This window comes from Carettochelys insculpta, chromosome 22 (genome assembly GCF_033958435.1).
Source record: "Carettochelys insculpta isolate YL-2023 chromosome 22, ASM3395843v1, whole genome shotgun sequence".
In the NCBI taxonomy this organism is placed as follows: Eukaryota; Metazoa; Chordata; order Testudines; family Carettochelyidae; genus Carettochelys; species Carettochelys insculpta.
Window position 1 is genome coordinate 19,847,522 of NC_134158.1, and position 27,763 is coordinate 19,875,284.

The 27,763-nt window shown below is 58.1% G+C and overlaps 2 protein-coding genes across 4 annotated transcripts; both read left to right on the top strand.

The window, feature by feature from the left end:
• The first annotated feature begins 7,223 nt into the window (after window positions 1-7,223).
• Window positions 7,224-18,713, top strand: LOC142024481 (sushi domain-containing protein 6-like). 3 transcript variants are annotated; one of them, XM_075016529.1, is made up of 6 exons: window positions 7,224-7,458; window positions 7,917-8,108; window positions 10,112-10,246; window positions 12,796-13,008; window positions 16,155-16,302; window positions 17,068-18,713. In XM_075016529.1, the coding sequence occupies exons 3-6, from the start codon at window positions 10,141-10,143 to the stop codon at window positions 17,390-17,392; spliced, it is 792 nt and encodes a 263-aa protein (XP_074872630.1). In that variant the 5' UTR covers window positions 7,224-7,458; window positions 7,917-8,108; window positions 10,112-10,140; the 3' UTR covers window positions 17,393-18,713. The 3 variants fall into 3 exon arrangements, with proteins under 3 accessions (XP_074872630.1, XP_074872631.1, XP_074872629.1); XM_075016530.1 differs by having other exon boundaries at window positions 8,029-8,108; XM_075016528.1 differs by lacking the exons at window positions 7,224-7,458; window positions 7,917-8,108 and adding an exon at window positions 8,985-9,166.
• Window positions 18,714-21,246: 2,533 nt separating this feature from the next.
• Window positions 21,247-26,152, top strand: NCCRP1 (NCCRP1, F-box associated domain containing). Its single transcript, XM_075017596.1, has 6 exons — window positions 21,247-21,442; window positions 22,993-23,061; window positions 23,497-23,581; window positions 24,347-24,442; window positions 25,192-25,333; window positions 25,672-26,152. The coding sequence occupies exons 1-6, from the start codon at window positions 21,247-21,249 to the stop codon at window positions 25,810-25,812; spliced, it is 729 nt and encodes a 242-aa protein (XP_074873697.1). The 3' UTR covers window positions 25,813-26,152.
• The last annotated feature ends 1,611 nt before the right edge of the window (window positions 26,153-27,763 follow it).

Consider the following 27,763-nt stretch of genomic DNA (forward strand, 5'->3'; position numbering starts at 1 on the left):
GGCAGGGCAGGGCGGGAAGGGGCCCCACCCAGATGTCTTCCCCACTGCAGTCAAGCTGGAGTCACATCAGGGCCCCCTGGGCCAGCGCCTGAACTCATTTACACTGTGGTGCGAATCCGGAGTCACTTCCCTTTCACATTCATGCTCCCCGGGTCTGATCCCTAGTTGATTGCCAGGGTGGCGTGCCTCCACCCGGCCCTTCTCTGCACCCCAGTTCTCCCTCCTTTCACACCAGCGCTTGCTGAGCCAGAGCCAGATCTCACGCACACTGGGGGTAAATACTTGGCCGACGTCACTGGAGCAGGAGCCAGCCTGGACTCTCGGGGGTGCACGAGTGGAAGCCTGGAACATCTGCCTGGGTGGGGGTGGAGCTGCTCTGGAGTTACTGCACGTGGGAGGATACGGCCTTTCTTGGTAGCCGTACTGGGTAGCCTGGAACCTAAGGCCTTCCTTGCAGCCCGACTGCAGCAGTAGCTGTAAAACAGGGCGTCGCAGCCCCTCGGCCCACCCCTACGGCGTTAAAACAGTCTAATCCAGGCTGTTAAGGAGATCTTGTCCCAACAGCTGCCACGGGAGCAGACAAAGAAGCAACTCTCAGGAGGGTTAAAGACAACAGGCCACGCCACCTTAAAGTCGATGGTAGATACGCAATTCCAGCTATGGCCGTCGCGGTCGACCTCCCCTACTCCTGCCGGGATTCAGGAGCGCAGGGGTCAACCGCTGACCCCCGATCGTTGGAGTTCGCACATCCCCACTAGGGGCGTGAAATGAGGCCTGGACAGTGGACCCTGACTGGGTCCCTCTCCTGTGGGGTGGAGATGTAGCTGGAGTCTGACAGCATTTTGCCTGGCACAGGGCGACCAGATCTCCCTGTCCAGATGCAGGGTGGGGAGGTATGGGGAGGGGGCGCCTCCTCCTGGCTCGACCGAGGTGCAGGGGGCTGGGCCGGAGGTGGAAGCTGCCAGTGTTCCCCCCTGGCTTTGCCGAGCCTCGGGGCTCCAGGAAGGACGTAGCAGCTGTGATGCTCTGCCGGCTTCCCAAAGATGCAGGGAAGTGGAGCACCAATTTGCCCCACCTTTGGAGCGTCCCCCGCTGCCTTCCTCTCCCTGTGGCCTGAGAGCCGCTAAGCCCTCCAGCTGCTCCCCAGCCAGCAGCTGCACCTGTGCACACGGCTGAGGGGAAAGGTCAGCCAGTGGGGGACCAAATATGGGGCAATTAGCCCCTTTAAACAATCAGTCAGGACACCTGTCCGGGGCCCGAAATACAGGGCCATCCTGCTCAATATGGGACAGACGGTCACCGTAGCCTGGCAAGTGGGGGAGGGCTAGCTCAGGGAACACTGGCCTGCTAAACCCAGGGTTGTGAGTTCAATCCTCTTAAGCGTCTGGGGCAAATAGATTTAAAAAACCGGACAGGGCTGGTGATAGGCCCTCTGGGGAGGGCAGAGGACTGGACTCCATGACCTTGGAAAGGTCCCTTCCAGCTCTGTGAGATAGATATAGATCTCCATACTAATAGGAACTCCTCCCTGGTTATTGAGGCTGGGGAATCCTCGTTCTGTGACCAATATCAAAGGGGTGGCCGAGTCAGTCTGTATCTTCAAAAACAAGAAGAACTCCTTGGGCACCTTAGAGATTAACAGATATTTTGGAGCATCAGTTTCCATGGGCAAAGACTTTTTGTTGTTCATTCTGTGCCCTGTGCTCCTCCCTGTCCTATTGTCTGTCTGCATACTCGCTGGCTGGTTTTGAATTGTTCCTCTCGGCTGTAGCATTCCTTTTGCTGGGTGGCAGTGGGGTAGGATCGGTCAGGTCGTTCCGCTACGTGCGTTGTGAAAATTGGCTCATGAATATGAAATATGTAGCATGCAAAGGTGCTTTATGCAGGACAGGTCACGGAACAAATCAGCGTTAAAGGTACAATCTGCGGAATCTGTAGATTCAGTTTTTGCCCCGTGTCGTTCTTGTGCGTAATGGTCGAAATATGAAGTGCGGATCTGGTTTTAATTCTAGCTGCCAATAATGAGGGCCATTAGAGATACCTCAGGCACTTAAGGACTCAGGGGCGACCTGTGAATGGGTTTCTCTTTCCTGTAAGCCCAGACTGTGGTTGGTCCAAGAAAGACAGGTGACCCTGCCACCGGGATCCATCTTGAATCTAGTACTTGTCCATGGGCTGAGAAGATGGAACAAAGAGTTCCTGTCTTAGGGGAAAGTCTATGTAAAGAATGGAAAGCAGCCAGGTCTTTGTCTTAAGCTGGAGCCGAGGCCAGCTGGCTGCAAAGAGCCGGCTAGGCTATGTCGGCCAGGGCCACTGTGCCTGAGTGACCCCCTCTTCTCTCATCACCCCCTGCTTTTCCTGGGTGCACCCCCTTGCTGGGTAGGAGGCTGGAAGGATGGCCCCCAGCAAGTGCTCTGTCTCACTGGCACACACTGCATCTGCCTTGGCAGCTCTTTGCTACCTGGATAGTGCAGGCTGGCAGGCCAGCTCAGGCTCTGGGTGTGGGCAAGGGTTCCTGTGCAGATAAAGGCTGGCTTGCATTACTGCTCAGGCTCTGAGCAGTGTTTTGCAATGGCCGGGGCACGTTGGCCTCCACTGCTGGGCAGGAAATGAATTCAAGGGGAGGCTGGTCTCAGCGCCTGGCCCTAGGCAAGGCTCCTTCCTTCCTCCCTGGGGGGGAATAGAACCCAAGAGCTGACTCCCACACTGCTCCTGGGGGCGAGGAATAGAACCCAGGGTCCCCAGTGCCCAGCCTCCCTCCACTCTAACCACTAGACTCCACTCTTCTCGCCAGGGTGGGATAGAACTCAGGGGTCCTGGCTCCCAGCTGCATGGTCTGACCACTAGGCTGGACTCCCATCCTGTTCGGGGGTGTGGTGGGGGGGGCGTGTTCGGGGACATAGAGCCTGGGACTCCTGGCTCCTCTCTCCACTCAAACCACTAGACCACCAGCCCCTCCCAGAGCTGATGTAGAAGCTATTCCTTCCATGTAACCATTAGCTTCCCTCCCACCTCCTGGGGTGTGTGGGGGGAGATAGGACCTAGGTGTCCCGGCTCCCGGCCTTCCAGGACGGGGGCCAGGATGCCTGGGTTTTATCCCCCCACTTGGGAGCACGGGTGGAAGTCTAGCATAGCGGTTGGAGCAGTGAAGTCAGGACTCCTGGGTTCTGGCCCCAGGGCTGAAAAGACCATAGGGCCCATTGGGTTAGTGCCGGGGAGCTGGGTTCAGTTCCCTGCAGCTGCTGACTGTGAGCACCAGAGGAAAGGGTCTGAATCAGTTCCCCATCTTTGGGGTACTAACCCCACCCCCAGCTTGGAGGACACTGCAGGGAAAGTAACTCCCTGCTGGAGACTCCAGCTGTAGCTCTGGGCTGTGTGAGAGCCAGGAAGGTCCCTGGTGGCAGTGACACCCCCAGCCCTCCCCTCCCCTCCCCGCTGCTGCTCTGCTGGGGGGGATTCACAGCAGATGGGCCTGCAGCCCTGGCCCAGCAGGAGCCTGGAAGTCCTGGGGAATTTCTGACCACCTGTGGTTTCCCAGGAGCAAAGAAAAGCCCCTTTCTCACCCCCGCAGAATGGCAGCACTGAGATGTCACCCAGTGCCTCACTCCCTTTAACACACGCAGGGCCGGCCTAGCTGCAGGCCCTGGCAGCTGTCCCCCTGCACCTCCAACCCACCTCCTGCACCGGGGCCACAGCACAGGCTGCGAGGCCTTGGCTACAAATACCAGAGTCCCTGGTTCTTCCCTTCTGGGGGGCCTTGTTCTGCAGGTCCCCCCTGCCCCTCCCTCTGTGTGTGCCCCACCACCCCTTCCCCTACTCTATCCCCCCTGCCTGCTCCCTCTATGCCAGTGTCCCCCCCGCCCCATGTCTGAGTCCCAGGTCCCCCTCTCCTTACACCCGTGTCTCCATCGCCCCCTTTCCCCAAACCATGTCTCTGCTGCCCCCTCCCCCATACCAGTGTCCCCCATGGCCACCTTTCCCTTGCCCACTAATATTTTTGGGCTAGGTGGGGTCTGGGCAGCACCTGGCCAGCAGTGGCCCTGATCTCAGTGGCTGGGCCCATGCCCAGCACAACTGGGGCCCTGATCTTGGTTAGGGTCTGGGCTGCACCCAACTCAACTGGGCCCCACTCTTGGAGACTTCAGGTACTGCCGTAATGCATGGAATACACCCGCTTTTCATCCTCGGGGGGAGTGTGTGGCTTCTCCCCAGGTTCCAAGGGCGCCCGTAGCAATCTGGGAAAGGGGCACCGGGTCCCAGTGCTTCATGAGGAAGGCACTGCTACGGGGGTCGCCCCAGCTCCTGCCTGCGGCGGCTAAGGAGAGCTGCCCATGGTGGAACCTCAGAAAGCTGGAGCTGGGCTGGAGGATTCCAACTGATTTTCCCTGTGAAATTCTGAAAATTTTCAGGGGTTCCCCAGGGAAAATTGTTTATTTCCCTAAACACCCTCATTTTAGTTTCCAGCCCTGTTTCCCCTCAGAGCTGTCAGTGACCACAGGCTTGTTGCACAAAACCCCAGCAGTTTCATCCAGGAACTGCCCTTGTTCGAGACCAGGAAACCACCTGAACTTCCACCGCTGGGCTGAACTATGGCCACCGCTATCTCAAAGCCACTTAGAAACACCCTCCAGTGCATCAGACTTTACTGGGCCCTCACAAGGACTCGCTGGCCGTGCCCGGGCTAGACAGCTGGGTTGCTTTGATAGTTCTGGTATAATCTCAGGGCCTGGCCCCCCTCCCCTAGTTCGTATGAATTAGATCCCTGTAGTACCTAGGTGTCCACTGTGCCAGGTTATTGGGTATATGACAGTAACTCCAAGGTGCTCTATGCATGGCCCTGGAACGTATCATGGCCGTGTGCTGTATATTATTATAACTATTTACTATGTGTATTACGGTAACACTTAGGAGCTCTGGTTATGGCCCCAGATCCCATCATGCCGTGTGCTGTATATTATTATCACTATTTATTATGTGTATTACGGTAACACCTAGGTGCTATGGTTATGGGCCTGGACCCAATCATGCAGTTTGCTGTACAGTATTGTAATTTATTATGTGTATTATGGTAACACCTAGGCACTCTGCTCATGGCCACAGATCCCATCATGCAGTGTGCTGTATATTGTGATCTCTCTTTATTAAGTGTATTACAGAATCACACAGAATCACAGAATCCCAGGGCTGGAAGGGACCTCAGGAGGTCATCTGGTCCAGCCCCCTGCTTCAAGCAGGATCAACCCCCCACTAAGTCATCCCAGCCAGGACCTTGTGAAGACAGGACTTAAAAACCTCAAGGGATGGAGAATCCACCACCTCTCTAGGCAACGCATTCCAGTGCTTCACCACCTGCCTGGTGAAGTAGTTTTTCCTAATATCTAACCTACACCTCTCACTCTTCAACTTCTGACCCTTACTACTTGTTCTGCCATCTGACACCACTGAGAACAGTTTCTCACCCTCCTCTTTAGAGCTCCCCTTCAGCAAGTTGAAGGCTGCTATTAAATCACCTCTAAGTCTTCTCTTCTGCAAACTAAACAAGCCCAAATCCCTCAGCCTATCCTCATAGGTCTTGTGCTCCAGATCCTTAATCATTTTTGTTGCCCTTCACTGAACCTGCTCCAGCAAATCCACATCCTTTTTATACTGGGGGGCCCCAAACTGGACACAATATTCCAGATGTTGCCTCACCAGTGCCGAATAAAGAGGAATAACTACTTCTCTAGATCTGCTCGAAATGCTCCTCCTAATGCACCCCAGTGCGCCGTTAGCTCTCTTGGCTACAAGGGCACACTGTTTACTCATATCCAGCCTTTCAGCCGCCATAACCCCTAGGTCCCTTTCCATCATACTGCTGCTGAGCCAGTCGGTCCCCAGCCTGTAACAATGTTTGGGATTCTTCCACCCCAGGTGCAGGACTCTACACTTCTCCTTATTGAACCGCATCAGATCTCTTTTGGCTCAATCCTCCAATTTATCCCGGGCCCTCTGGATTCTCTCTCTACCCTCCAACGTTCTACCTCTTCCCCTAGTTTTGTGTCATGCCGTGTGCTGTATATTATTATAACTATTTACTATGTGTATTACGGTAACACGTAGGCGCTCTGCTCATGGCCCCAGATCCCATCATGCAGTGCGCTGTATATTATGATAACTGTTTATTAAGTGTATTACGGTAACACCTAAGTGCTCTGGTCATGGCTCCAGATCCCATCATGCCATGTGCTCCATACTAGTATCGCTATTTACGACGTGTATCACCTAGGAGCCCATCATCAGCCCAGACCGTACTGTGCGAGGCCGTACAGTAGACCCCCGCTTACCTGGCGTTGCGTTCTCACAAACCCTGCATAAGTCAGATTTCACGTGCAACTGGAGGGAGCCAGGAAACTGAGGAGGACACCAGTGCTGGTCAGTTTCCTGGCTCCCAGAGTGGTGGGGAGCTGAGAACCAGGCAGCAATTCGGCTCCCGGCTCCCACAAGCCCAGGGGAGCCAGGCATGGCTTCTCCCCAGCTTCCCCCAGCTGGAGGAAGCCGGGAAGAAGCTGTGCCACCACTGTCTGTCCCCCGTCTTCCCCCCAGCTGGGGAAGCCAGGGGCTGGAGCAGTGAGCTGGTGGGACAGCTGCAATCCCCAGCCCCTGGGAATCCCACAATTTTGACTCGAGCTGAACTCACATTAACGCAAGTTAAGCGCAGGTTGACACTGTGCATATTGGGGGTTTACTGTACATGCATTTTTGCTCCTGTTAGGTGCATTATGGCACCTAGTAGCAGTACAAATGTACAGCACCTGGCACTGTGGAACATGAGTGATACTGTAATAGACCTAATAGCAATAACCAATCAATGATGGCCAAGATCCTGCCCTCTCAGGGGGCAAGTGTAAACGAAGGTCCCTTTACACCCAGAGAGCTTTCCTAGAATAGCTCGGCTTAGGGCACTTCCCCATTGGTGCAACGCTCTTGGCTTACCAGAGCGATTCCTGAAAGTGATGAGACAGCTGAGAACCTGCCCTCCCCACTTCCGCCTCCCCCTTCAGATTGCTGAGCCCATCCTATCCCTGAGCTAAGAATAGGCTGGCAGATGGCCTGGTGGGCTGGGAGTGACAAAGCAGAAAACCACTACCCGAGCACCGGTGGAAAAAAGCTGTGAATTGGGCAGCTGCGTGCCCCCCCCCCGCCACCCGTAACATCCTGTCTCGCCGCAATTACTGCACCCCTGCTCAGCGTGGTGCTCCAGCATGTGGGCCTCACACAGCCCAGCCTAAAGCACAGCTGCAGTGGGGCGGGGGAGCTGAAGTTACGGGGTGAGCTGAGGACTTGTGAGACCCTGGATCAATGCCTTGCCCTGTGGGCATGTCACTTAGCTGCTCTCTGCCTCAGTTTCCCCGCACAGTATAATAGCTCGGACTCCCAGGGAGGGGTGGACAGGACTCAGACATGAGGAGAACGGGACAGGTGAGTACTTAATAATAATAAAATGACCATAACAACTTAATAATAGGAAATGACCCTCGTCTTAAACTCCACACCAAGGTAGTGGTGGTTCAGGCAGTTGTCCTGAATATCCTGCTGTCCGGCTGGGAGTCAGGGAGCATCTGGCGATGGGGGCACTGTGTTATTAAGAGCCGGAAACCCAAGCAGCAGCAACGTACCGCATCCCTGGGTCAAACTGATTGAAAACAAGGGTTCACCAAGAAAAATTTGGGATAAATTGAAAAATGTTTGGTTTTCGTTTAAAAAACAAACAAAAACCAAACTTTCCTGAGACTTTTGCTGTTTTGTTTCTCTCTGGTTTTGGCCACTGCAAAGTAATTCGGCTGGAGATGTTGCGGGAGCAGCTGGAAACCAAAAATGTTTTTGGCTTGCTACCCAACCCCCGCCCCCACAATTTCTAATTGTTTATTTATTTTTAGTTTGGCAGACAAAGAAGTGGGGGTTTCCAAGGGCCAAAACCATCTTTGGTTTTTCTTCCAAAACGATTTGGAGAGAAGAGGGACAAATTCCGAAAATAATTTCCCTCTCCAGGAAAAGCCGTGTTGGGGTTTTAAAACAAGCGGGAACTTGGAAACTTGCTGGAAAAGTTCACAGGCTCAGAAGGAACCCCGGTGAGTTTCTCCTCTGACCTCCCAGACAACCCAGCTCCTCGGCCTTCTGGGAGCTAAGCCCTGGCTGAATGAGGCAGATCTGTTAGAACAGACTGGGTTTTGCCACAGTAGGCCCCAGCCCAGCCCTGACTCCCCGTGGGAAGTCCAGCCCTGTTGCCAACTCCATACCTGGATGGGTTGTAACACTGCCCCAGAAGATGCCCTTGTGCAGCACCTTGGGGGCCCTTTCCTGGCCTATTGCCCCACTCCCCCGTCAATCCCCCAGAGCCGCCCGCACCTAGCTCTGCTGGGGCGCTTCAGAGGGGCCTGGGCAACCGCAGAACAGAGAATCCCCTCACTGGCTGGTGGGGGCGGTGGGGCTGGCTTGCGACTGAAGGGGAATGGAGGGGGTCTGGCTGAGGAGGGGGGCTGGCTTAGGCTGGGGGACTGGTGCGGGAGGGGAACGGGGGACTGGCTCAGGCTGGGGGCTGATGGAGAGAAGGGAAGAGGGGTGGGGAGGGAGGGGAAAGGGGGGGTTGATGGGGGCTGGCAGGGGAGGAGGGGGGCTGGCTCAGGCTGGGGGGCTGATGGGGGACGGGAATGGGGGGACTGACAGGCTGGGGGCGGATGGAGAGAGGGGAAGGGGGTGGGGAGGGAGGGGAAAAGGGGGGCTGGTAGGGGAGGAGGGGGGCAGATGGAGAGAGGGGAAGGGGGGTCGGGAGGGAGGGGAAAGGGGGGTTTGATGGGGGCTGGCAGGGGAGGATGGGGGCTGATGGAGAGAGGGGAAAAGGGGGGGTTGATGGGGGCTGGCTCAGGCTGGGGGGGGCTGGAGCTGAGGGGCAGGAAATTGACGCGCGCTGTGAATTCCCGCCCCCCCGGGGTTTCCCAGCCGCCCCGCCCCCTCCGGCGGCTTTAAACCCGCGTCCCACCCCCGGCTCCGGGCCCGGCCGAGCTCCGCACGTTGCTGCTGCGCCTGCCGGGCTCCGGGGCCGCCGAGCGGGGACTCGCCCAGCGCCCGGTTCCCTGCGGGGTCTCCCCGGCTGGGGCAGCCGCTGCGCCGCGATCCAGCGCCAGGAGCGGTGAGCGCCGGGTCTTTGCGGGGCTGCAGCGGGAGGGACCCTGGGGTGGGGTGACACGGGGAGCCCTGGCTGGGGGAGAGGGGCGCGCAGGGGCCCCGGGGTGGGGTGACACGGGGAGCCCTGGCTGGGGGAGAGGGGCGCGCAGGGGCCCCGGGGTGGGGTGACACGGGGAGCCCTGGCTGGGGGAGAGGGGCGCGCAGGGGATCCTGGGGTGGGGTGTCATGGGGGCCTGGGGACCCAGGTATGGCGGGAATCTCCAGGGGTGCAGGGACTCCACCCTGCCCTTAACTCTGGCACTGATGCCAGCTGCTGCCGTCCCCTCCCCCCCCGGCATGGCCAGCCCTTTTTGGCTTCCGGGGCGATGCCGAAGCCTGGGCAGGGGTCCCTTCTGCCCCAGACAGCCTGGAAAGCCGATAAGCTCTGGGGCCAGCGGCTGCCCCATTCCACTGCATCTCTGAGCGCCATGGGGCCTGGGCCGTGGCCAAGCCGGCAGGGGCTGATTCCTGGTGTGCGAGAGAGGGATCTGGGCACTCCCCCACGGCGCTGTGACTCCCCCACACCGGGCCACTGCTGGTGAGCAGAGGGTGACAAGTGCCCTGGCCTCCCAGCTCCAGCCCCCTCATTTCCCCTCTCCCGTGCCAGCCTTCCCTCAGCCTCTGGCCCTGAGCCAGCCCCCCCCCTTACCAGCCCCCAAGCCTGATGCAGCCCCCACTTTCCCCCCTGGCCTGAGCCAGCCCCCCCCCGCTCACTCCCGTTCCCCTCCGTGATCCTCTATGAGCTGCTGTGGACCGAAAGCTCCTCTCATTTTCTTGGCGTCTGGGATTTTTGTGGAGGAGCTGGGGGGTGAGCCGAGCCTGGAGGGAACGGGCTCGCCAGGCTGGGCACAGGAGCTTCTGGTGCTGGGTATCCAGTCAAGCAGGACGGGAATGTGTTGGCTTTTTGCAGCTCTGGCCAGAGGCACATCCAGTGCGAGGATGAAACCTACGAGATGTCCTGGGCTGTGCAGAACCTCGAGTTGCCTCCCCATGGCTCTGCTCTTCGCGGTGATCTGCGGCTGCGGTGCTGCCTTCAGGAGGAAGGGTACTGGCTGGTTCTCGCACTCCGATCCCCCTCAGCCTTCCTCTCCCCTCTCCTCCCGCGTTCCCGCTCGTTTCTCCCGCCTGCGTGCGGAATACCCATTGTGCTGTGCACCAAGGCAAACGAAAACGCGCACCACCGCTAGAAACACACACTGCTGGCCGTGAGCCCTCTGCTTCTCTGCTGGGTGGCATCTGAACCTCTCCGGCTCAGCTTACAGGGAGCGCCTGTCTCCTCCTGGGTGAAACTTTCCCATCGACACGTTTTTGACGGGGAAGCCGGACTTCAACTCAGTAATTTTTCGAGGCAAACAAATCTGCTTCCCCCTGGAGAGCCTGATCTGTATTATTATTTTTAAACTGAAAAGCACAGCACCTGAGCCGTGGACCATTTGCTTTTGGCTGTGCTCCTGCAGCACCTTGTGGGAGCTGTAGGCTGGGTGCTCCCCGGTCCTGGTCTCCTCTAGAGGCCTGTCAGGCTCCACTTCCCATGATGCAGTGTGGCCTCTGTTCTTGGAGGTTGAAGGTGATGAGTTCTGGGAGATGCTGGCTATGGTGTATCATGGGAAATGTAGTCCGGTCAGGGAGCCCAGCCTATAGAGAAGCATGGGGGCGCTTGGGGCGTGGGCTCTACAACTCCCACCAGGGAGCAGCTGCAGGAGCATTTCCATATGGACTGATTTTGGTGGTTGAACACTTGCTGAACAATCAAAAAGTTCTAGGAGGAAAACCGCATTTCCCTGCTGTCTCTGCAGCCTGAGTCATAGCTCCTGCCATGGTTCCCACTGCTGCAGCTCTGGGAACGGGGATGTTGGAGTTGGGCAGCTGCTGGCTTGTTTCCCTCCCACAACCCTCCCACCCCAGTTTCGAGTTGGTGCAACGGCGAAGTTGCCTGCAGCTGGCTGGAGCTAGGGGATTGTGGATCATTCTCTGAAAACATCCACTCAGTGTGCAGCGGCAGTCAAAAAAAAGCCTAACAAAATGTTGGGAATCATTAAGAAAGGAATAGATAAGAAGACAGAAAATGTCTGAATACCTGTTTAGATAAAGCCATGGTACGTCCACTTCTGGAATACTGTGCACAGATGTGGTTGCCCCGTCTCCAAAAAGATATATTGGAATAGGAAAAGGTTCAGAGAAGAGCAACAAAAATGATGAGGGGTATGGAATATCTGTTATATGAGGAGAGATTAATAAGTCTGGGACTTTTTAGCTTGGCAAAAAGATGATTGGGGGGCTATGATAGAGGTCTATAAAATCATGACTGGCGTGGAGAAGAGAAATAAGGAATTGTTACTGACTCCGTCTCACAAGGCAAGAGCTAGGGGTCACTGAATGAAATGAATAGGCAGCAGGTTTAAAACAAACAATAGGAAGTATTTTTTAGCACAAGGTCCTTGCCAGAGGATGTTGCGAAGATCAAGACTCTAGTAGAGATTAAAATAGAACTTAGATAAATTCGTGGGGGATCAGTCCATCAATGGCTCTTAGCCAGCCTGGGCAGGGAGGGTGTCCCTGGCCTCTGTTTGCAAGAGGGTGGAAAGGGGTGACAGAAAATGGATCGCTTGATGATTCCCTGTTCTGTTCATTTCCTCTGGGGCACCTGCTGTTGGCCACTGGGCCTGATAGACCTGTGGTCTGACTGGTCTTATGTTCTTAAGTCCAGGAAAGGAATAATGAGGGAGGCATCAGACGCCAACAGGCGCTGAGCCCCCGGTTATTGCTGCTGCTGCTGCTGAGAGCTGGTTGGAGATGGGGAATGTAAAAGCTCAGCCGGGGGCTGTGGGTAGAGGGCATGTGGTTCTCAGTGTGTCGCTACTTCCCCATCCCTTCTATGCAACCAGGAAGTCCCCATGTTGCTGGTCTGGAGGCCATCTGGAATCGGCGGGGATGGGCAACCTGCAGGGCGGATGGTGCAGGGGACCGGTGTTCCCTGTAAGTGGCCACCCAGGAGGGGTTCAGGTGCCGCCCAGCTGATAAGCAGTGTGCCCCCAGCTATGGGTGGTGTCCGTCCATGCTGCCTTGGTGAACATAACAAAATTTATTATGCACATGGGTGGCAAAAAGTGAGAGGGAACGTTGTCATTGACTCAGCTCATCTGGATCCCCCCTCTCTCTCTGCCTGGAAGGCGAGTTTGGAGTCCGAGGCGAAGGTCCCAGGGGAGCGAGGAAGGGCTGGAAGGAAGGGAGAGAAATCTGCATGTTGTCTTTTGCCATCTTTGCAAGATAAGATCTCCCCGCCTTACGGAGGGCCTAGACTGCCAATGACTCTGCCAGAGTGATGCCCCATCCCCTTGCTCTAAACCACTAGCCCCTGCTCACCTCCCAGGGCAGGGGGTAGAACCCAGGGGTCCTGGCTCCCAGCCCCCCTGCTGTACCCACTAGAGACCACTCCCCTCCCAGAGCTGAGGATAGAACCCAGGAGTCCTGGCTCCCAGCTCCTCTGCTCTAATCCCTCACCCCATCCAACTTCACTGCCTTTTTATCCTACTGTGGGGTTCTGGGTACTCTCTCCCCCATTTTAACCCTTGCCGCACCTGTTCTCCCTTCCAGACTGCCTGGTCCCAGAGCCCCCGGATCACACGATCTACAGGTGCATGTCCCCGGCATGCAAGCGGTCTCTGGGCGGCAGCGCGGTTAAGGCTGGCTCCGTGCTACAGTACGACTGCAAGGCTGGCTACGTCCTGGCCAGCCCCCCTGGTGTCTCTGTCTGCAGGGGCGGGCAGTGGAGCATGCCGAAGCCAGTTATCTGCAAGCCCCTGGCAGGTCAGTGCACGTCCAGACAGCTCTCCCTCTGCTGTGCTGGGCAAAGGCATCCAGGAGGGATGTGCTTCTGGGCTCCCACAGCAGCTGCTTGTGTAGACTTTCATGGTGCTGTGCTAGGGCTTGCTCTGGTGCAGGGGTGAATGTGGCTCCTGCACCGCTTCCTCAGCTGGGTTATTGTGTATTGCAGTTGCGAGGCAAGGCGCAAGCCCCCGTTGCACCAGGTGCTGTACATGTTATTGCTATTGGGTTACTATGATAGTTCCTAGGGCCCCACATCAAGGCCCAGGCGTTGTACGTTTTATTGCTATTAGGTGCATTACGGTGGCCTATGCAAGCCCCAGGCATAGACCCCGTTGTGCGCGGAGCTGTACATTTTTGTTTTTCTTAGGTGTATTACAGTGGCATATGCAAGCCCCAGGCATAGATCCCTTTGTGCAAGGTGTTGTACATTTGTATTGCTATTAGGTGTATTACAGTGTTATATGCTAGCCCCAGGCATAGACCCCGTTGTGTGGGGAGCTGTACATTTTTAGTTTTCTTAGGTGTATTAAAGTGGCATATGCAAACCCCAGGCGTAGATCCCTTTGTGCAAGGTGCTGTACATTTGTATTGCTATTAGATATATTCTGGTGGCATATGCAAGCCTGAGGCATGGACCCTGTTGTGCCAGGTGCGGTACACTTTTATTTCCGTTAGGTGTCTTAAGGCAGCACCCAGGACCCCATTGCACCAGGTGCAGTACAGACACCGAACAAAAAGATGGTCCAGTGTAGGTATTTACCCCACCTTGCAGCTGGGGAATGGAGACCCTGTGCCCAACCCTCATCAAAAATCAGAGCCTTCACATGACTTGCCCTGGGCTCCCGTGCCCTAGGGCAACAACCTCACCACTGCCCCTTGTCCCTGTTCCTGCAGCTGTACCAGTGGGTGGTGCTCTGCTTGTCAGAGGGTTCGTCTAGGCTGGCCCACCTCTGTCCTGAAGCCCCGTGAGCCTCAGGTCGCGTCCCATGCACCGCAGGCGGCTGGTTGCGGGGGCCATGTGTGCCTTGGGGTGGGGGCGGGATTTGCGCACTGCCTCCGCCGCCAGCACGATCTCCCAGGCCATGGGAGCTGCCTGGGATGTGCCTGTGGTGTACGGTGGGCATCCCTGCCCCGCTACAGGGGTATGCGGCATGCAGAGAGTGCGTGGGCCCCTCAGCCAGCCGCTTGAAGTGCTGCGTGGGGGTGTAGCTGGCAGGGGGTCTGCCCAAGGGCCCTGCTGGTTGGGTAAGTGCCAGAGCCTGTAGCTGGCACCCTGCCCCTCCCCCAAACCCTCACCCTTCTCTGTCCTGCACCCCTGTCCCAGGGTCACATCCCAAGCCCACTGCACCCCAATTCCCTGCCCTAGATCACAACCCAAACCCTTACACCTCCTGCACCAGGTCTCCCACTCCCAGACCCTGCACTCTGGCCTGCTCCCCACCCCCAGGCCAGAATCCTCTCCTGCACCCTTACCTCCGCCTGGACCTATCCCCTAATCTCCTGCCCCAGGTCACAACCAACCCCCTACACCCCCATTCCTGCACCCAGACCCTGCCTCCCTTCCTCCACCCCTCGTCCAGCACAGAATCCTCTTCTGCCCCCAGATACCCCGGTGGGCCCTGCAGCCCCATCCCCTGGGGCAGGTCACCACCCCCCGCTTCTTCATCCCACACCCCTCCTGCGCCTAGTCCCCTACCCCCAAGCTGCCTTCTGCCCCCAGCCTCCATCGATCTCGCAGAGGTGTGCGGCCCTCGGCCACTCTCCAAGTTCTGGGAGTGGCCCCACCTCAGAAATCCCGGCCTATGGGCGGAGGAGCCGCCGGTCTCTGAGCCTGGCTGGGTGGGTTCGGGCAGTAGCTAGAGCTGTGGAGACGTTGGGTCAGACTCTGGCAGGAGCTCTGGCACCAGGGCCTCTCTGGAGCCTGAGCTGCGTGGCTGTGTTTAGAGGCCACCAGCTGCTGCGGATGGAGAGTCCCTCTTGCCAGGGGCTGTAGCCTGTGTGACCCGCTGGGGAGAGGGGGGGATGAGAGGACCTTCCCTGCTGACCCGCTCCTGCGGATGCGCAGCGAAGATCTCAAGTGACAGTGCCCCCTCTGCCCGTGAGCTGTTTGCTCAGCCCCTGCCCTGGCTGGGGGTAGCATCTCTGTTCCAGCAGGGAGCCGGCACCTGCAGGAATTAGGGCAACTCTGCTCCCAGCCGCCATGGCATGAGGCGGGTGACATATGGGAGAGCAGCCATGGCTGGTCCCTAGTTTGTGGCACTGGCCCTGCTGCAGAACACTATACCCTGTTAACTAAAGAGGCTGTGCGGCCTAGCGGATAGTGCCGGGACGTGGGAGACCTGGTTTCCATTCCCTTGACTGGCTGCATGATCTTGGACAAGTCCTGTTCCTGCCCTGTGCCTCAGTTTCCCGCTTTTCGTCTAGTTCGACCGAGATCTCTGAGCTGGGGGAGGGGCAGTGTCTCATTGTAGGTTTGGGTGGCACCTGGCACAAAGAGGGGGGAACCCCAATTTTAGCTGGGATATGGGCGGCCTTCAGTATGACGAGAGACCCCATGGGATCCCCAGTGTTAATCAGGTGCTGGTGGGTGCTACCATAATACACCTAATATCTTCCATTGACTTCATGCCAAGCAAGGGGAGGATTTATCGTAATTCAGGTCATTGGGTAAACGGACTCTAGGCCCTGGAGAGGGGATAGGTCAAGAATATTCAACAATCAGAGTGGAACCATCTCAATTACGCTCAGCCAAAGAGGGAGTTGGGCGGTGGGTTGAACAAGTGTTGGGGAGAGCGGGGATGGGAGGGGGGAAGCTGGAGGGCCTAGTTTCATGGGGTAGCTTGTGTCAGGAGCTGTACGTGCCTCTGTGGTCACAGCTGGCCAGACTTCCCTTATAGAGGCACCTGCCTTCCTGGCACTTGAGTGCCACCTAGTGCCTGGAAGGTGCATGTTTCCCACTGAGCATTGAGCCCTTCTGGCTGCAGGTTATTTGACATCTCCTTGGGGGTCAGCCTAGCAACTGAGGGGCTGGCCCCTGAGCTCTGCCTGCCTCCAGCTGCAGATGGCCCTGCAGTGGTCCAACGGCAGCGGGTAGCTTCCTCACTTCACCCCTTACCTGTTCCTAGGGTCCCCAGCGCCTCGCTCGGGCGCCCTGCTTGCTGTCTCCTCCATCCCGGTGGTGGCCGCAGCCTCGGTGACCATCTCTGCCCTGCTGCTGGTGGCCATGGTGTGTGTCCTCGTGGGGCCGAAACCCCGCAGCCCCAGCTGCTGGAGGTGAGCTCTGCCGTGGCTGCTGCAATGGAGCCAACGGGCAGGCACCCGCCTGTTCCCTTCACCCCGTTGGCTGACGTTTCCCGGGGATCCAGCACCTGCACACAGTCTCTCTGCTTCCTGCCCAGCCCCTGGGGGTACACAGGTCTGGCTCAGCCTCTGGCCTTGTCTCAGCTCTGCCCATTGGGTCAATGCTTCCCTGGGCTTTCTGGTGTAGCGCCAAGAGGTGCCATGCTGCAGGGAGCACTGGGGTGGGTCCAGTAGGGGGCGCTCTCCCCTTTGGTCAGTGCTGACCTCAGTGCTGGGCTAGGGGGCGCTGTGCTGCAGGGAGCAGTGGGGTGGGTCCAGTAGGGGGCGCTTTCCCCTTTCGGTCTTTGCTGACCTCAGTGCAGGGCTAGGGGGCTCTGTGCTGCAGGGAGCAGCATGTGGGGGACGACTGGGGAGGCACTGCAGGGAGGTGGGAAGGGGCTGCACAGAGCGCTGGGGGGAGCTGATGCCCACTAAAAAGGGGGGGACGACTGGCACAGGGGCTATAGAAGGACCAGGGGTCCCAGTCCCCTGCTCTAACCACTTGACCCTCCTTCCCTCCCAGAACCAAGGAATGGGACCCAGAAGTCCTGGCTTGCAGTCCTCCTGCTTGACCTAGTGGACTCCCTGGTTTCCCGCCCCGATGTGTGGTGGTCCTACCCCATTGCAAGGGCCGGGGGGAGGGCCTGCGACCCCAGGGTGCGGCCCTGAACTTGACGAGGTCTCCCCCTCCCCTGGCAGGTGGTACGAGCGGATGGAGGAGCCCGAGATGAGCAGCGTGGACAGCTACCTGGTGCCCCTCCCGTCCTACGAGGAGGCAGTCTACGGTTCCCAGGGGGAGCCTGTGCCGCCTGCTGCCCCCGCACCAACGCCCCTCGTCCTCTCCAGAGACCCGGCCCCTGTGGTGGAAGCAGTCGAGTCCCGTGGGAGTCCAGGGGTGGCCACCCCACCGCCTTCCTACCAGGAGAGCCAAGTGGCAGCTGCAGGTGGCCCCATCCTGGCCCAGCCCCTGCCACTCCCTGCCCGGTTCCTGTTCCCAGAGGCTGGGAAGGACCAGGACAGGTAGCCAGGGGCGCTGGGGGTCCCCTGGCAGAACCCCCACACTACAGCAGAGACTCCTTGTTTGAAGCACGCAGCCTGCTCCATCTTCTAACCTGCTGGGGTTATGCGGGTGGACAGACCTCCCCCGCTTCTCTGCACCCCGTGAAGCTGATGGGATGGAAGAAGCCTGCCTCAGTCCGGCTTGTCAACACCCTCCCCTGCACCATGGCCGTATCTCTTGGACTTGTTCTGTTCTTGGAGCTGCCCTGCCTGGGCCCTGGGGGTCTCCTGTGGAGTCAGCCGTCACCACCAGGAGTCCTGTTGTAGGAGGGCCTCCCCCGGCCCTTGCCCTGCCCTGCTCTGCCACTGTGGCGTGTCCCTGTTGTTGCCTGCTGGCAGAATGTGATCCCAGCCTCTGCTCTGGGGGTGTCTGTTCCTCCTGTCCATCTTCCTGGGAGAGAGGCTGAGTTCTTTTCCCCTTCCCACCGCCAGGCTGGCTGGGGCAGTTGCGCCCATATCCCAGCAGGGGGTGCTCTGGGTCTGGTTTAAATAGCTGCACGCCGGCCTCCCCTTTTCCCTTCCCTGCTTAGCTGCAGGGGATCGAGTTAGTTTCCACAGGGACAGACAGCAGAGCGGGGTGGTGCGGTGGCTGCTGGTTCAAATCCCCCTGCCTCGGGGGCCCCCTTTGCACAGCAGCTGGGGGCGGGGGGGGGCAGCTGCTGGCCAAGGACAAGTCTCGGGCTGTTTCTCATGGGGAGAGAGAGGCTGGTTCCTTGCCTCTCCCTTGAGTTGGGCAAGGGCATTCCTCACCAGCTGAGAGAGCTGGTTTGGCCTGTGTGGCTGGATGGGGGTGGGCGGCCAGGCAGCCCAAGGAAGCTCTGTTGAAGCCAGTTTAGGTGCCTTGGCTGGTGTGGTGGGGTGTGTGTGTGTGTGCGCGTGCACGTGCACACGCACGCTCCCTCCTAAGGGATGGCTTTGCACAAGGTTACGCTAGGTTTGTATTTAATGAGTCTCCAGGATATTTTTTTAATTTGTTTTGATGTATTTATAAGAGGGGATTGAGAACTCCCTGCTCCCAGCCACCAGCGATGCTGGGGTGCTCCAGGCTGGACATGTTGAATCCAAGGGGCTGTGACTGAGCTGAGGTGCTAATTAAAACACTCCACCCCAGTGTTTCCACCTGCTTTCTTTTCATCTGTGTGCGGAATAAATTTTATTCGGCGCAGCTAGAGAGAGCAATGGACAAGACCAAGGAAGAGGTAGAAGGGATATTTGTGCACGGGAAAAGAATTAACAACTTGAGGTTCATGGATGATACAGTTATCATCGAGGAAGCCTGAGGAGAAGCTGGGGGGACGTGTGCAGGTGCTGAGCAAGGAAGGGAAGCGGTACAGACTGATTATGAACATCGCTAAAACAAAAGCAATGGTATTTGGAGATACGGAAACAGGAAGGAAGATGAGTGTACGTGGGATCGCACTAGAGAATGTCGAGGAGTTTGTGTAGCTGGGGAACAACATCATGTATGATCTTGACTGGCAGAAGGAAATAGCGACTCGAACAGCGAAAGCAAGAGCGAGTTTGACGTTGATGGATGAGGTCTGGAAAAGCAAAGCAATTAGCTTAGGGATGAGCCGAGCATCTTGAAAACGTGTGCAGTCAGCAGCATGTTGTACGGATGTGAGACACGGGTGGTAACGAAAGAGTCGAAGAGGAGGATAATTGGCATTTCAGAGCAGTTGTTATAGAAAGATCCTGAGAATAGGATGGATGTAGAAGGTCACCAGTGAGGAATTACAGAGGAAGATAGGCCCGAATAGCTGCGACTTCCCTTGTACAACTGTCTGCAGCAGATTCCCTCTCGGCATTATCTGCAGAATGAACGACGAACGAAAACCCAGACCCTGGGATTGGGCATAATGGACGGTTCGAGGAAGAGAGGCCGACCCCACCGAGAAGGGGGGGATGAGGTAGTAGATTGGTGCAGAGCTAGTCTATGGAAACTCAGCCACTCCGCCCTGGACAGGGAAAGATGGAAGGAGATAGGGAGGGAGGAAGTGGCCACCAGCGGGCGCTGAGCCCAGGTTGATGCTGATGACCCCTGTGTGTGCTCTGCTAATCCGCTGGACAGCGTCTGAATCTCTCCCAGGCGCTCAGCTTCTAGGGAGCCCGGCTGCAGCCCCTGCCCCTTGTCTCCCAGGCCTGGCTTTGCATGGGGGCAGAGCTGGGCATTAGAAATAGGACTGGGGGGGGCGTTACGCCTCCGCTTGTCCTGCTACGCTCCACCCAAAAGCAGGCACAAATCAGCTACCGCCCCGGTCGGCCCTAGAGGGGGAGGCTCTTGAAATTGCGAGGATGGGGCAGGGGCCTGTTTGTCTGCCTGCTTGTAGGCCCCTGAGGTTCAGAAAGATAGGGGGTCCCCTCTCCTATTCCACCCTGTTCCAGCTGCAGCCTGGGACAGCTCCACCCCTTAGTAGTAGCATCCTTCAGTCTGCGTAGACTATGGATCGCGCCCTTCGTAGTTCCATTTGGGACCATCATTTGCAGCGTCAACCGTGACTGTGAAGGCCCACACGAGGGTGACAGTCCTTGCTGCATCTGTTGCATGTGTAGTGGGTGTCTGGCAGGTCTTTACTGTGCTCTCTGTGGGCTCCTTCTCCTCTGCTAGCTGTCTGATCCTCATCTCGCCCTTCCGAAGGCTCCACCCCTTACATCCAAGCTAGTCAGGACCCTGCACTAGCACTGTCCACCCTTCCCCAGGGGCCGAGTCCCTGCTGCCTCCAGCGGGGTGGGGGGGACCCAACTTCATTCCCACCCCCCTCTGCCCCCTTTGCAGGAATGGGGCTCCCGGGCCCATGTGTGGAGAGGGAAGACACCCTGCATATCCCTAGTCACCTCTGCTAGCACTTTGAGTTCATCCCAGGTTCCTGCTCCTTCCCTGGCCTGGTGGGACTCCCCCTTCGAAGGGTAGCTTGGGGCAGGGAGCAGGGGGTTGAGCCTGGGGCTGCTCAGTCAGGGGGCTGGGCCCCATCTGGGGCCGGTTGTAGGTCATCACCTCTGGAGTCCAGCTGGGGGAGGGGCAAGGCCTGCTCACCGGGCCTGACCTTCCAGGGGCTGCTGGCTGATTCCAGCCCTCGGCGGGCTGGGCTGTTGCTGTTAGCCAGGTTGTTCGGCCCCAGCCCTGGTCGCATCGCGAAGCACTGGGCAACGGAGCAGAAAGCTGCGAGAAACAAGGGTGCTGCTGCCTCCAGCTGTCCCTTTGTTTGAGTGGGAGGGAAGCCAGCTGCCTGCAGGAATCTTGCCTGTCAAGGAAGAGGCAGTGGGAAGTGCTGCCCTGGCCTGTCGGGCAGGTGTCTGGCTCCCTTTGTGGTGCCGGGTTGGACCAGCCTGTTTTGATTCCTGAGCTGGTATGTTGCAAGCCCCTGCAGAGCCTGGTGGGTGGGAAGCTGGGGCTGGCCTGGGTCCCATTATGACCTCCCTCTCCCCTGCCCTTTTGCTTCCTAGCTCAGGGCAGGGCTAGGACTTTGAGAAGGGGGGAGGGGAGGGACTAGGACTCCTGGGTTCCTCTGGGCAGAGGGGCTTGTTTTTTGGGGGCAGCCCAAGGCTGTGCTGGCTGGGGGCAGGGGCACCTGCCGAGCTGGGGGGGTGGGACTGGCTTTAAGGCTGCCTCTTAGCAGCTTGCACAAGCAGCGCACATGTTCCACCTGCCCACGGTTCGTGTTCTCCCCTCCCTGCCGGCCGGGGCCGATTCCCCCACCCAGAGGTTGCCCTACAACCTTCCTGTTCCTCCTCCAGCTCCCTCCCACCTTGGCAGGGTGGGGCAACCCAGGCAGGAATCCCAGCTGCCTCCTGCAGCCAGAGTGCCTGGAACCCCTCAGCATGGCAGCCCAACAGCTGCGGGCCCAAACGGAGCCCCCCTCCCCCAGGGCGCAAGAGCCCAACTGGCAGCAGGAGTTCGAAAGGGCCTGGGAGCTGGGCCGCAGGGGGGTCCCCCTGCCCCAGGACCCCGACTGGAAAGCCCTGTTCCAGCGCAAGCCCTTTGAGAGGAACCTTCTGCAGAGCCCCAACCCCGAAGGTAACGTCAGCCCCCCAGCCACCACTGGCCCCTGAGCAGCAGCCCAGCGCCCAGCCCCGCTCCGTCAGGCTGGGGCTGGGAGCTCCCCAGATCAGCTCCAGGCACCTGGGTGGGGGACTGGCCTGGGGGGAACTGGGGGTGGGGGAGACAGGGCTGCATCTAGGGCTGTAAGGAGTGGGGTCCCAGCCGCAGCCTAGCTTTGTGGGGAGGGCTAGGTCAGTGGTTTGAGCATCGGCTTGCTGAACCTCAGGCTGTGCGCTCAGGCCTTGGGGGGCCCATTTAGGGAGCTGGGGCAAATAGATTATAAAAAATTAAAATAAAGCTGTCAGGGGTGGTGCAGGGGCCTGGACGTGATGGTCTCTGAAGGTCCCTTCCAGCTCTGTGAGATAGATAGGATGAACTCCTGCTCTCTTGAGGGAGGGGAAGGAGCTGTGGGAGGGGTAATAAAAGAGCATGCAGGGCAACTGGAGGCTTTGTGTGGGGCTCTGGGAAGATGGGGAGACTTACCCTCACACGCTCACTGGACTTTTTTAAAGCTCCCAGCCCAATGCGTGAGCTGGAATGTGCTGGGAGGAGCCTGATTGGCTGCCCCCCTGCCCTGACCTCCAATGCCAGCGCTTTCCCTAGGGCCAATCCAGTGCTGCAGCATGGGAAGGGTTAATCAGCTTTGCTCCCCTCCCACAGGCTAACAGAGGGGCAACACCTGCTCCTCCCCAGAGGTGGTTGCAATTGGTGTTTCTGGTATTGCACCATCCCAGTGCTGGGTGAGGGATGGATGTGTAAACAGCTGCCACCTCCCACCCCAGCCACATCTGGTTGTCAACGCTGGGGAAGGGGGGCTTTTGTAGCCCCCACCATCACCCCAGAGACAGCTGCATCTCATGCCTGGCTGAGGGATCCCTGTATGAATGGCTGCTGGGCCCCACCCCAGAGGTAGCCGCATCTCAGACTGTGTTGTTTCCTGTTTGAGGGTGGCCCTGGGGGCGTTAAGATCTCTTCTCATTCTCGTGCCCTGAAGGCAGCCCCATTTCTAGGGAAGCCCTCGCCGAACACCTTCCGCAGTGAGGAAGGAGGTGTAGGGGCCTGTCCCAACTCGCTGGGAGCTGGTTCACCGCTGCCAGTCCCAGCCTGCTGCCTGGGCTTGCCCTGGGTGCTATCAGCTCAGCTGCTCTGGGACTGCTCCCAGAATCAGCTTCCCTTCCCCTACTTATAAATAGCTTTCCTCCCTGGGCACCTCCCAGCTCCAATCGTTCTGGCTACCCTCCATGGAGGGAAACTGAGGCACCAAGCAAGGACGTGGCTTGACCAAAGCTGTGCAGAGAACCCAGGTCCTGACACCCATCCCCCCTCAGCCAACTAGTCCCCATATCCTCCCAGGGCTGGGCTATGACCCAGGCAGCCTGACTCTAACCACTGAGCTACACTGCCTCCCTGTAAAGCTGCTGAGAGTTGGCTGCTGGGCTAAGACCCTGGGAGGGGGGTTCTGGGTGCTGTGCCAAAGCTGGGGGGGACTGTGGATTGTGGTTTGTTTTTCCCCCCCCACCGATCAGGAGTGAACATTTCGGAGCCAGCTCCCCGCTTGCCTCCCAGGAGCCCCCAGGGACAGCTGGAGTCCTTGGGTAAGTGCAGGGAGGGGGAACCGGGGGCTGGGCCTGGCCAGAGTACATGTGTCCCAGGAGGGGGCCCAATCAGGCACAAAAGCTCCCTTCTTACTTCACCCCAGCTTCATGGCCTCCCCAGCAGGGCTGACGGTGTGCGCTGTGATTTCCCTGGGGATGGCAGCAGCAACGTTATATAACCTGCTGTCACCGCCCACCCCAGAGTCAGCTGCATGGCAGCTCCAGGCCAGGGATCCCCGTACAACTTGGTGTCATGTCCCACCCCAGAGTCAGCTGCATGGCAGCTCTGGGCCAGGGATCACTGGCCTCTCCAGAGCCAGCTACCTCCCTTGTGCGCTTGGCTTGCAGTACCAGCATCCCCGGGCTCTGCAGACCCAGCTGCCGCCAGGGAGGCTTTTGCCTGCTGCTTTTAACCCTCCATGTAATGCCCCCAAGGTAATTTCAGCGGCTGGACCATCAGCACTGAAGAGGTCCCTCCTCAGGCAGACAAGAAACCCGGCTCTAAGGCTCAGCGCTTCCGGTGAGCAGCCGTTGGGGCTAGTGTGGGTGTGTGCCAGGACTGCAGGTGGCAGGCAGCTGCTTTTGTGGGGTGTGACCCTCCCATTGACCCCTGGCCTGGGAGAGCTCATGCTGGAGACCTGGACATGCTGGGCACGTGCCTCCCTGGGTTTGGTCCAAGGTGAGGGAGCTGGGTGTGTAGCCAGCTGGCAGTGCAGCTCCTGGGCGCAGCCACCCTGAGGGAACCCCAGGGCAGGTCAGCGTCCAGCTGCCTCCATGTAGAAGTAGTAGTATTTATGAGCTGCCTGACAGTGGAGCCCAGGAGCACCACTTATCGCTCATGCCCCATTGTGCCTGGTGCTGTACATTTTTATTGCTGTTAGGTGTATTACAGTAAGACTTAGGGACCCCAGTGATGGCCAAGGGCTGCACCAGCCACTGTATGTTTTAATTTCTATTAGGTGTATTACGGTAACACTGAGGGCCCCCCAATCACAGCCCAGGGCTGCACAGGGTGCTGTATGTTGGTATTGCTATTAGGTGTATTATGGTAACACCTAGGGGTCCCAGTCGTGGCTCTGGGCTGCACCAGGTGCTGTACATTTTCATTGCTGTTAGGGTTATTACAATAGCACCTCGGTGCCACTGCCAGGGGTTCCCTCCCCACCCTGCGCCAGGCGCTGTACAATGCAGGATAGGATGACACCCTCTTCCCTGCCCCCCCCCCACCCCCGGTGGTTCTTGGCTACCCTGCTGTGCCCTGATCCCTTCCCCCCTCTCCTTCCAGCTGGTGCATCAAAGAGCAGCAGGTCGACCTGCTGGCGGAGGGGCTCTGGGAGGAACTCCTGGACTCCTACCAGCCAAACATCACCGTCATGGACTGGTACTCGCCCTGCTTTGAACGCCCCAGCGGGAGGGGTTCCCAATCACTTCCCCCCATCTCCTCGCCCCTCAGTACCCAGTGCCCTGGGCTCAGGTCCAGCTCCCCGTTGCCAAACAGGAGCTGGCCAGGGCTGGGGAGCCCCCATGGTGCAGTGCCTTGATTGGGCAGATGGAGTCAGCTTCCTTTCCCACACTCCATGCAGAGCCCTCTCCAGGCTATGGGGCAGGGAGGACCATAGGGCAGCAGGGAGGGCACTCATCTGGGACTAGGACCCCTGGGTTTCTTTCCTGCCTCAGTCTCCTGGGTGACCGGGTCAACCTACATCCTGTTTCATGCCTCAGTTTCCCCACCTGGCTCCCCAGCCTTTCTGCTGTAACCTCTAAACTCTACTGCCCTCCCAGAGCTGGGGATGGAACCCAGGAGTCCTGACTCCAACCATTTGGCCCTATGCCTGGACCAGAACTGGGGAAGAGAACCCACAAGTCCTACCTCCCCTGCCCCAGCTCTAGCACTCAGTGCTGTGAGCTCGGCTGATGAAATGGGTCTAAGTTAGGGCTTGGTGTTCCTACTGTTGGATTGGGGCTCCCCCCTCCCCTGGAGAGAAACAGGATTTTGCCAAGTTCCCTTATGCCACCTCCTCCTCCAGCCTGCCTCCCCCCCACCCCCGGTAATGGAGCCCCAATGGCCCTGAGTTTGGGCAGCCAATGGGGCGGGACGGCCTCCAATCTCTGCCCTCCCATCCGGCGCAGGTACGAGGACAGCCAGCTGGCTGAGGTCGTGTACCAGCTGCACGTCAAGCTGCTGGCTGCTGATGGGCAGACGGCCCTGGGGGAATTCCACCACCAGGGCCCCGAGGCTGCCGCGGTCCCGGAGAAGAAGAACTGGTGGCATGTAAGGCAGACGCCATGTCGGGGTGGGGCGGGATGGGGAACCCTGCAGATCAGAGGTAGCCATGTGGGGTTGTCCTGGATACCTGGGGTCTGGTCTATTCCCTGGTCTCCTGGGTGTGACCCCCTTAGGCCCCACTGAGGCAGTCAACAGCCGCTGTGGCTTGAGGGAAACTGAGGCAGGCACTGGTCTCATCCAGACATTACAGCCTGGAAACGGGGCGTGGCGGCGGGGATCGTGTGCCAAGGGTTGGTTGAGGGCGGAAGGAGCTAGCGGGGCGGGGGAAACACAGCTGCAAAGGCCCGTGGGCTCAGCCTCCCTGTGCTTTCCCCGGTTCGAAGGTTTCCCACGTTTTCCACGGCTATGGCCCAGGCGTGCGGTACGTCCACTTCCAGCACCGGACCCTGGATGCGGAGACCCCGGGTGGGTTCCGCTGCACCAGAGCGACCGACAGCAGCGTCTCCGTGCAGCTGCGGGACTGACGGGCGGATGGGCTGCTTTCCAGTCTCCGGGGGCTGACAGCGGCACCTAGCCACAGGCCAGCCCTGAATTCCCTGGGGAAGTGTCCATTCTCCAGGGGTAAAGCGGAGGGCCTGGCTGCTTGGCCAGCTCCAGGGGGAGGGACTGATAAAGGTACTGGAGGGAAGGGAGGGCTAGTGGTTAGAGAAGCGGTGGCCTGGGAGCCAGGACTCCTGCCTGGAGGAGGGGAGTGAGGTGAGTGTGAGGATGCCTGGGTTCTATACCCAGCTCTGTGGTGGAGGGACAGTTGGGAGCCAGGACTCCTGGGTTCAAACCCAGCACTTAGAGGGGAGACTGGACTAGTGGTTAGAGCTGGGGGGGTGGTCCTGGGTTCATAACCAACTCGAGGAGGGGAGGGGAGGGGGTGTAGTGGTTGTGGGGGGGAGAAGCAAGCTGGGAGTCAGTCTGCTTGAGTTCTACAACAGCTCTGGGGTGGGGAGTGGGGTCTAGTGGTTAGCCCTCATGGTTTGCACTTCTGAGTCAGTATGTGACACTGAATCAAGGCACTTCAGGGCTGTGCCTCGGTTTCCCCAGTGGGTGATACTTTCTGGGGAGATGGACTGTGGCATTAAAGAGTGGCTGGTACTTTCTGGGGGACTACAGCCTGTTTTCTTGGTCTCAGCCCCAGTGGTCTCTGGTACAGCAATGTAAATGGTTATTCAGTGCTATCCTCCACCCCAGAGGTGGCTGCAACCTAGCATTGGGTGAGGAATTCCTGTATAAATAGCTGCTGTGTTCCACCCCAGAGGCTGCTGCAGCTCAATTCCGGGTGAGGGATCCCTGTGTCAACAGCCGCTATGCCCCACACATGGGTGTCTGCATCCCAATGCCGGGTGAGAGGATTTTTCACTAGCCATTGTGCTCCACCCCAGAGGCAGCTGCATCTCCGCACCTGTTGAAGGCACCCTCTATGAACAACTCCTTCCCCAGGGTCCAGTGAGTAGCGCTGTCATGTACGACCTGCTCAGTTTCCGGGGCATGCCACTTCAGCCTTGTCCACGCTCCTGTCCAGCCAGGGAGTTACAGCAATTCAGTGACTCACTCGCATAAGGCCACCCAGGGGCAGTAGCTTTGCCTATTCCTGTGACTCAGCAACGCCCACCTGCCACGTGGGGACTGATGCCCTGCCAGCAAGCGGACGTGGCCTTTCACCCCTGTGCGACCAACGCTCCAGAAACATGCATGCTCCTAAGACCAAAGACTCCACCACAGGTGACCGGCTCAGGTTTCGAGGGTGAAACCAGCCTATTAAGAACTGCAGTGAGAAAACAGCGTGACCTTAACCAACCAGTGTTTCTCGACCTTTTTTTATAAAGTACCCTTTAAAAAAAAACTATAAACACCCCCAGATTTCTCTCGTGTACCCTAAGGGGCTGTGGACCACCGGTTGAGAAACAGGGTGCTCAGGTCATCTGAGGTCTTGAAACATGTGCCATTCAACCTTTCCAGATGAGTGTGCCCTGTTCACGACTCCAATTTGTTTTGCATCCCACCAAGTTACCCCTCACTTAAAAACTACGTCTTAAAACAACATGCACAAATATCCCAGCAGCCTGCTCCTGAAATCTGGCTGATTTTTTTTCTATCATCTTATTACCAGATAAAGGCATTGGAAGGGAAGTATTGTACTTACATTTCAGTGCAAGGCATAGGAAACAGTAGAAAACAGGCTGTTGTCCGAATGCACTTTTAGATCGTACTGGCTCTTTGAGGGCATTGATGCAGCCTGTTGTAAAACTGGGCAAACAGCTAGATAAGCTGATAGACCCCCCCTGGAAGATCTTGGTGTGTAAGGACCCCTGGTTGAGAAACAATGACCTAACCTCTGCCTAGGAGCTGAGCTGTTTCACCTTCAGCTTGTGTGCTTATTGTTCTGCCCAGCCTTTAAAAGCCATCTTTTGTAATCGATAAACT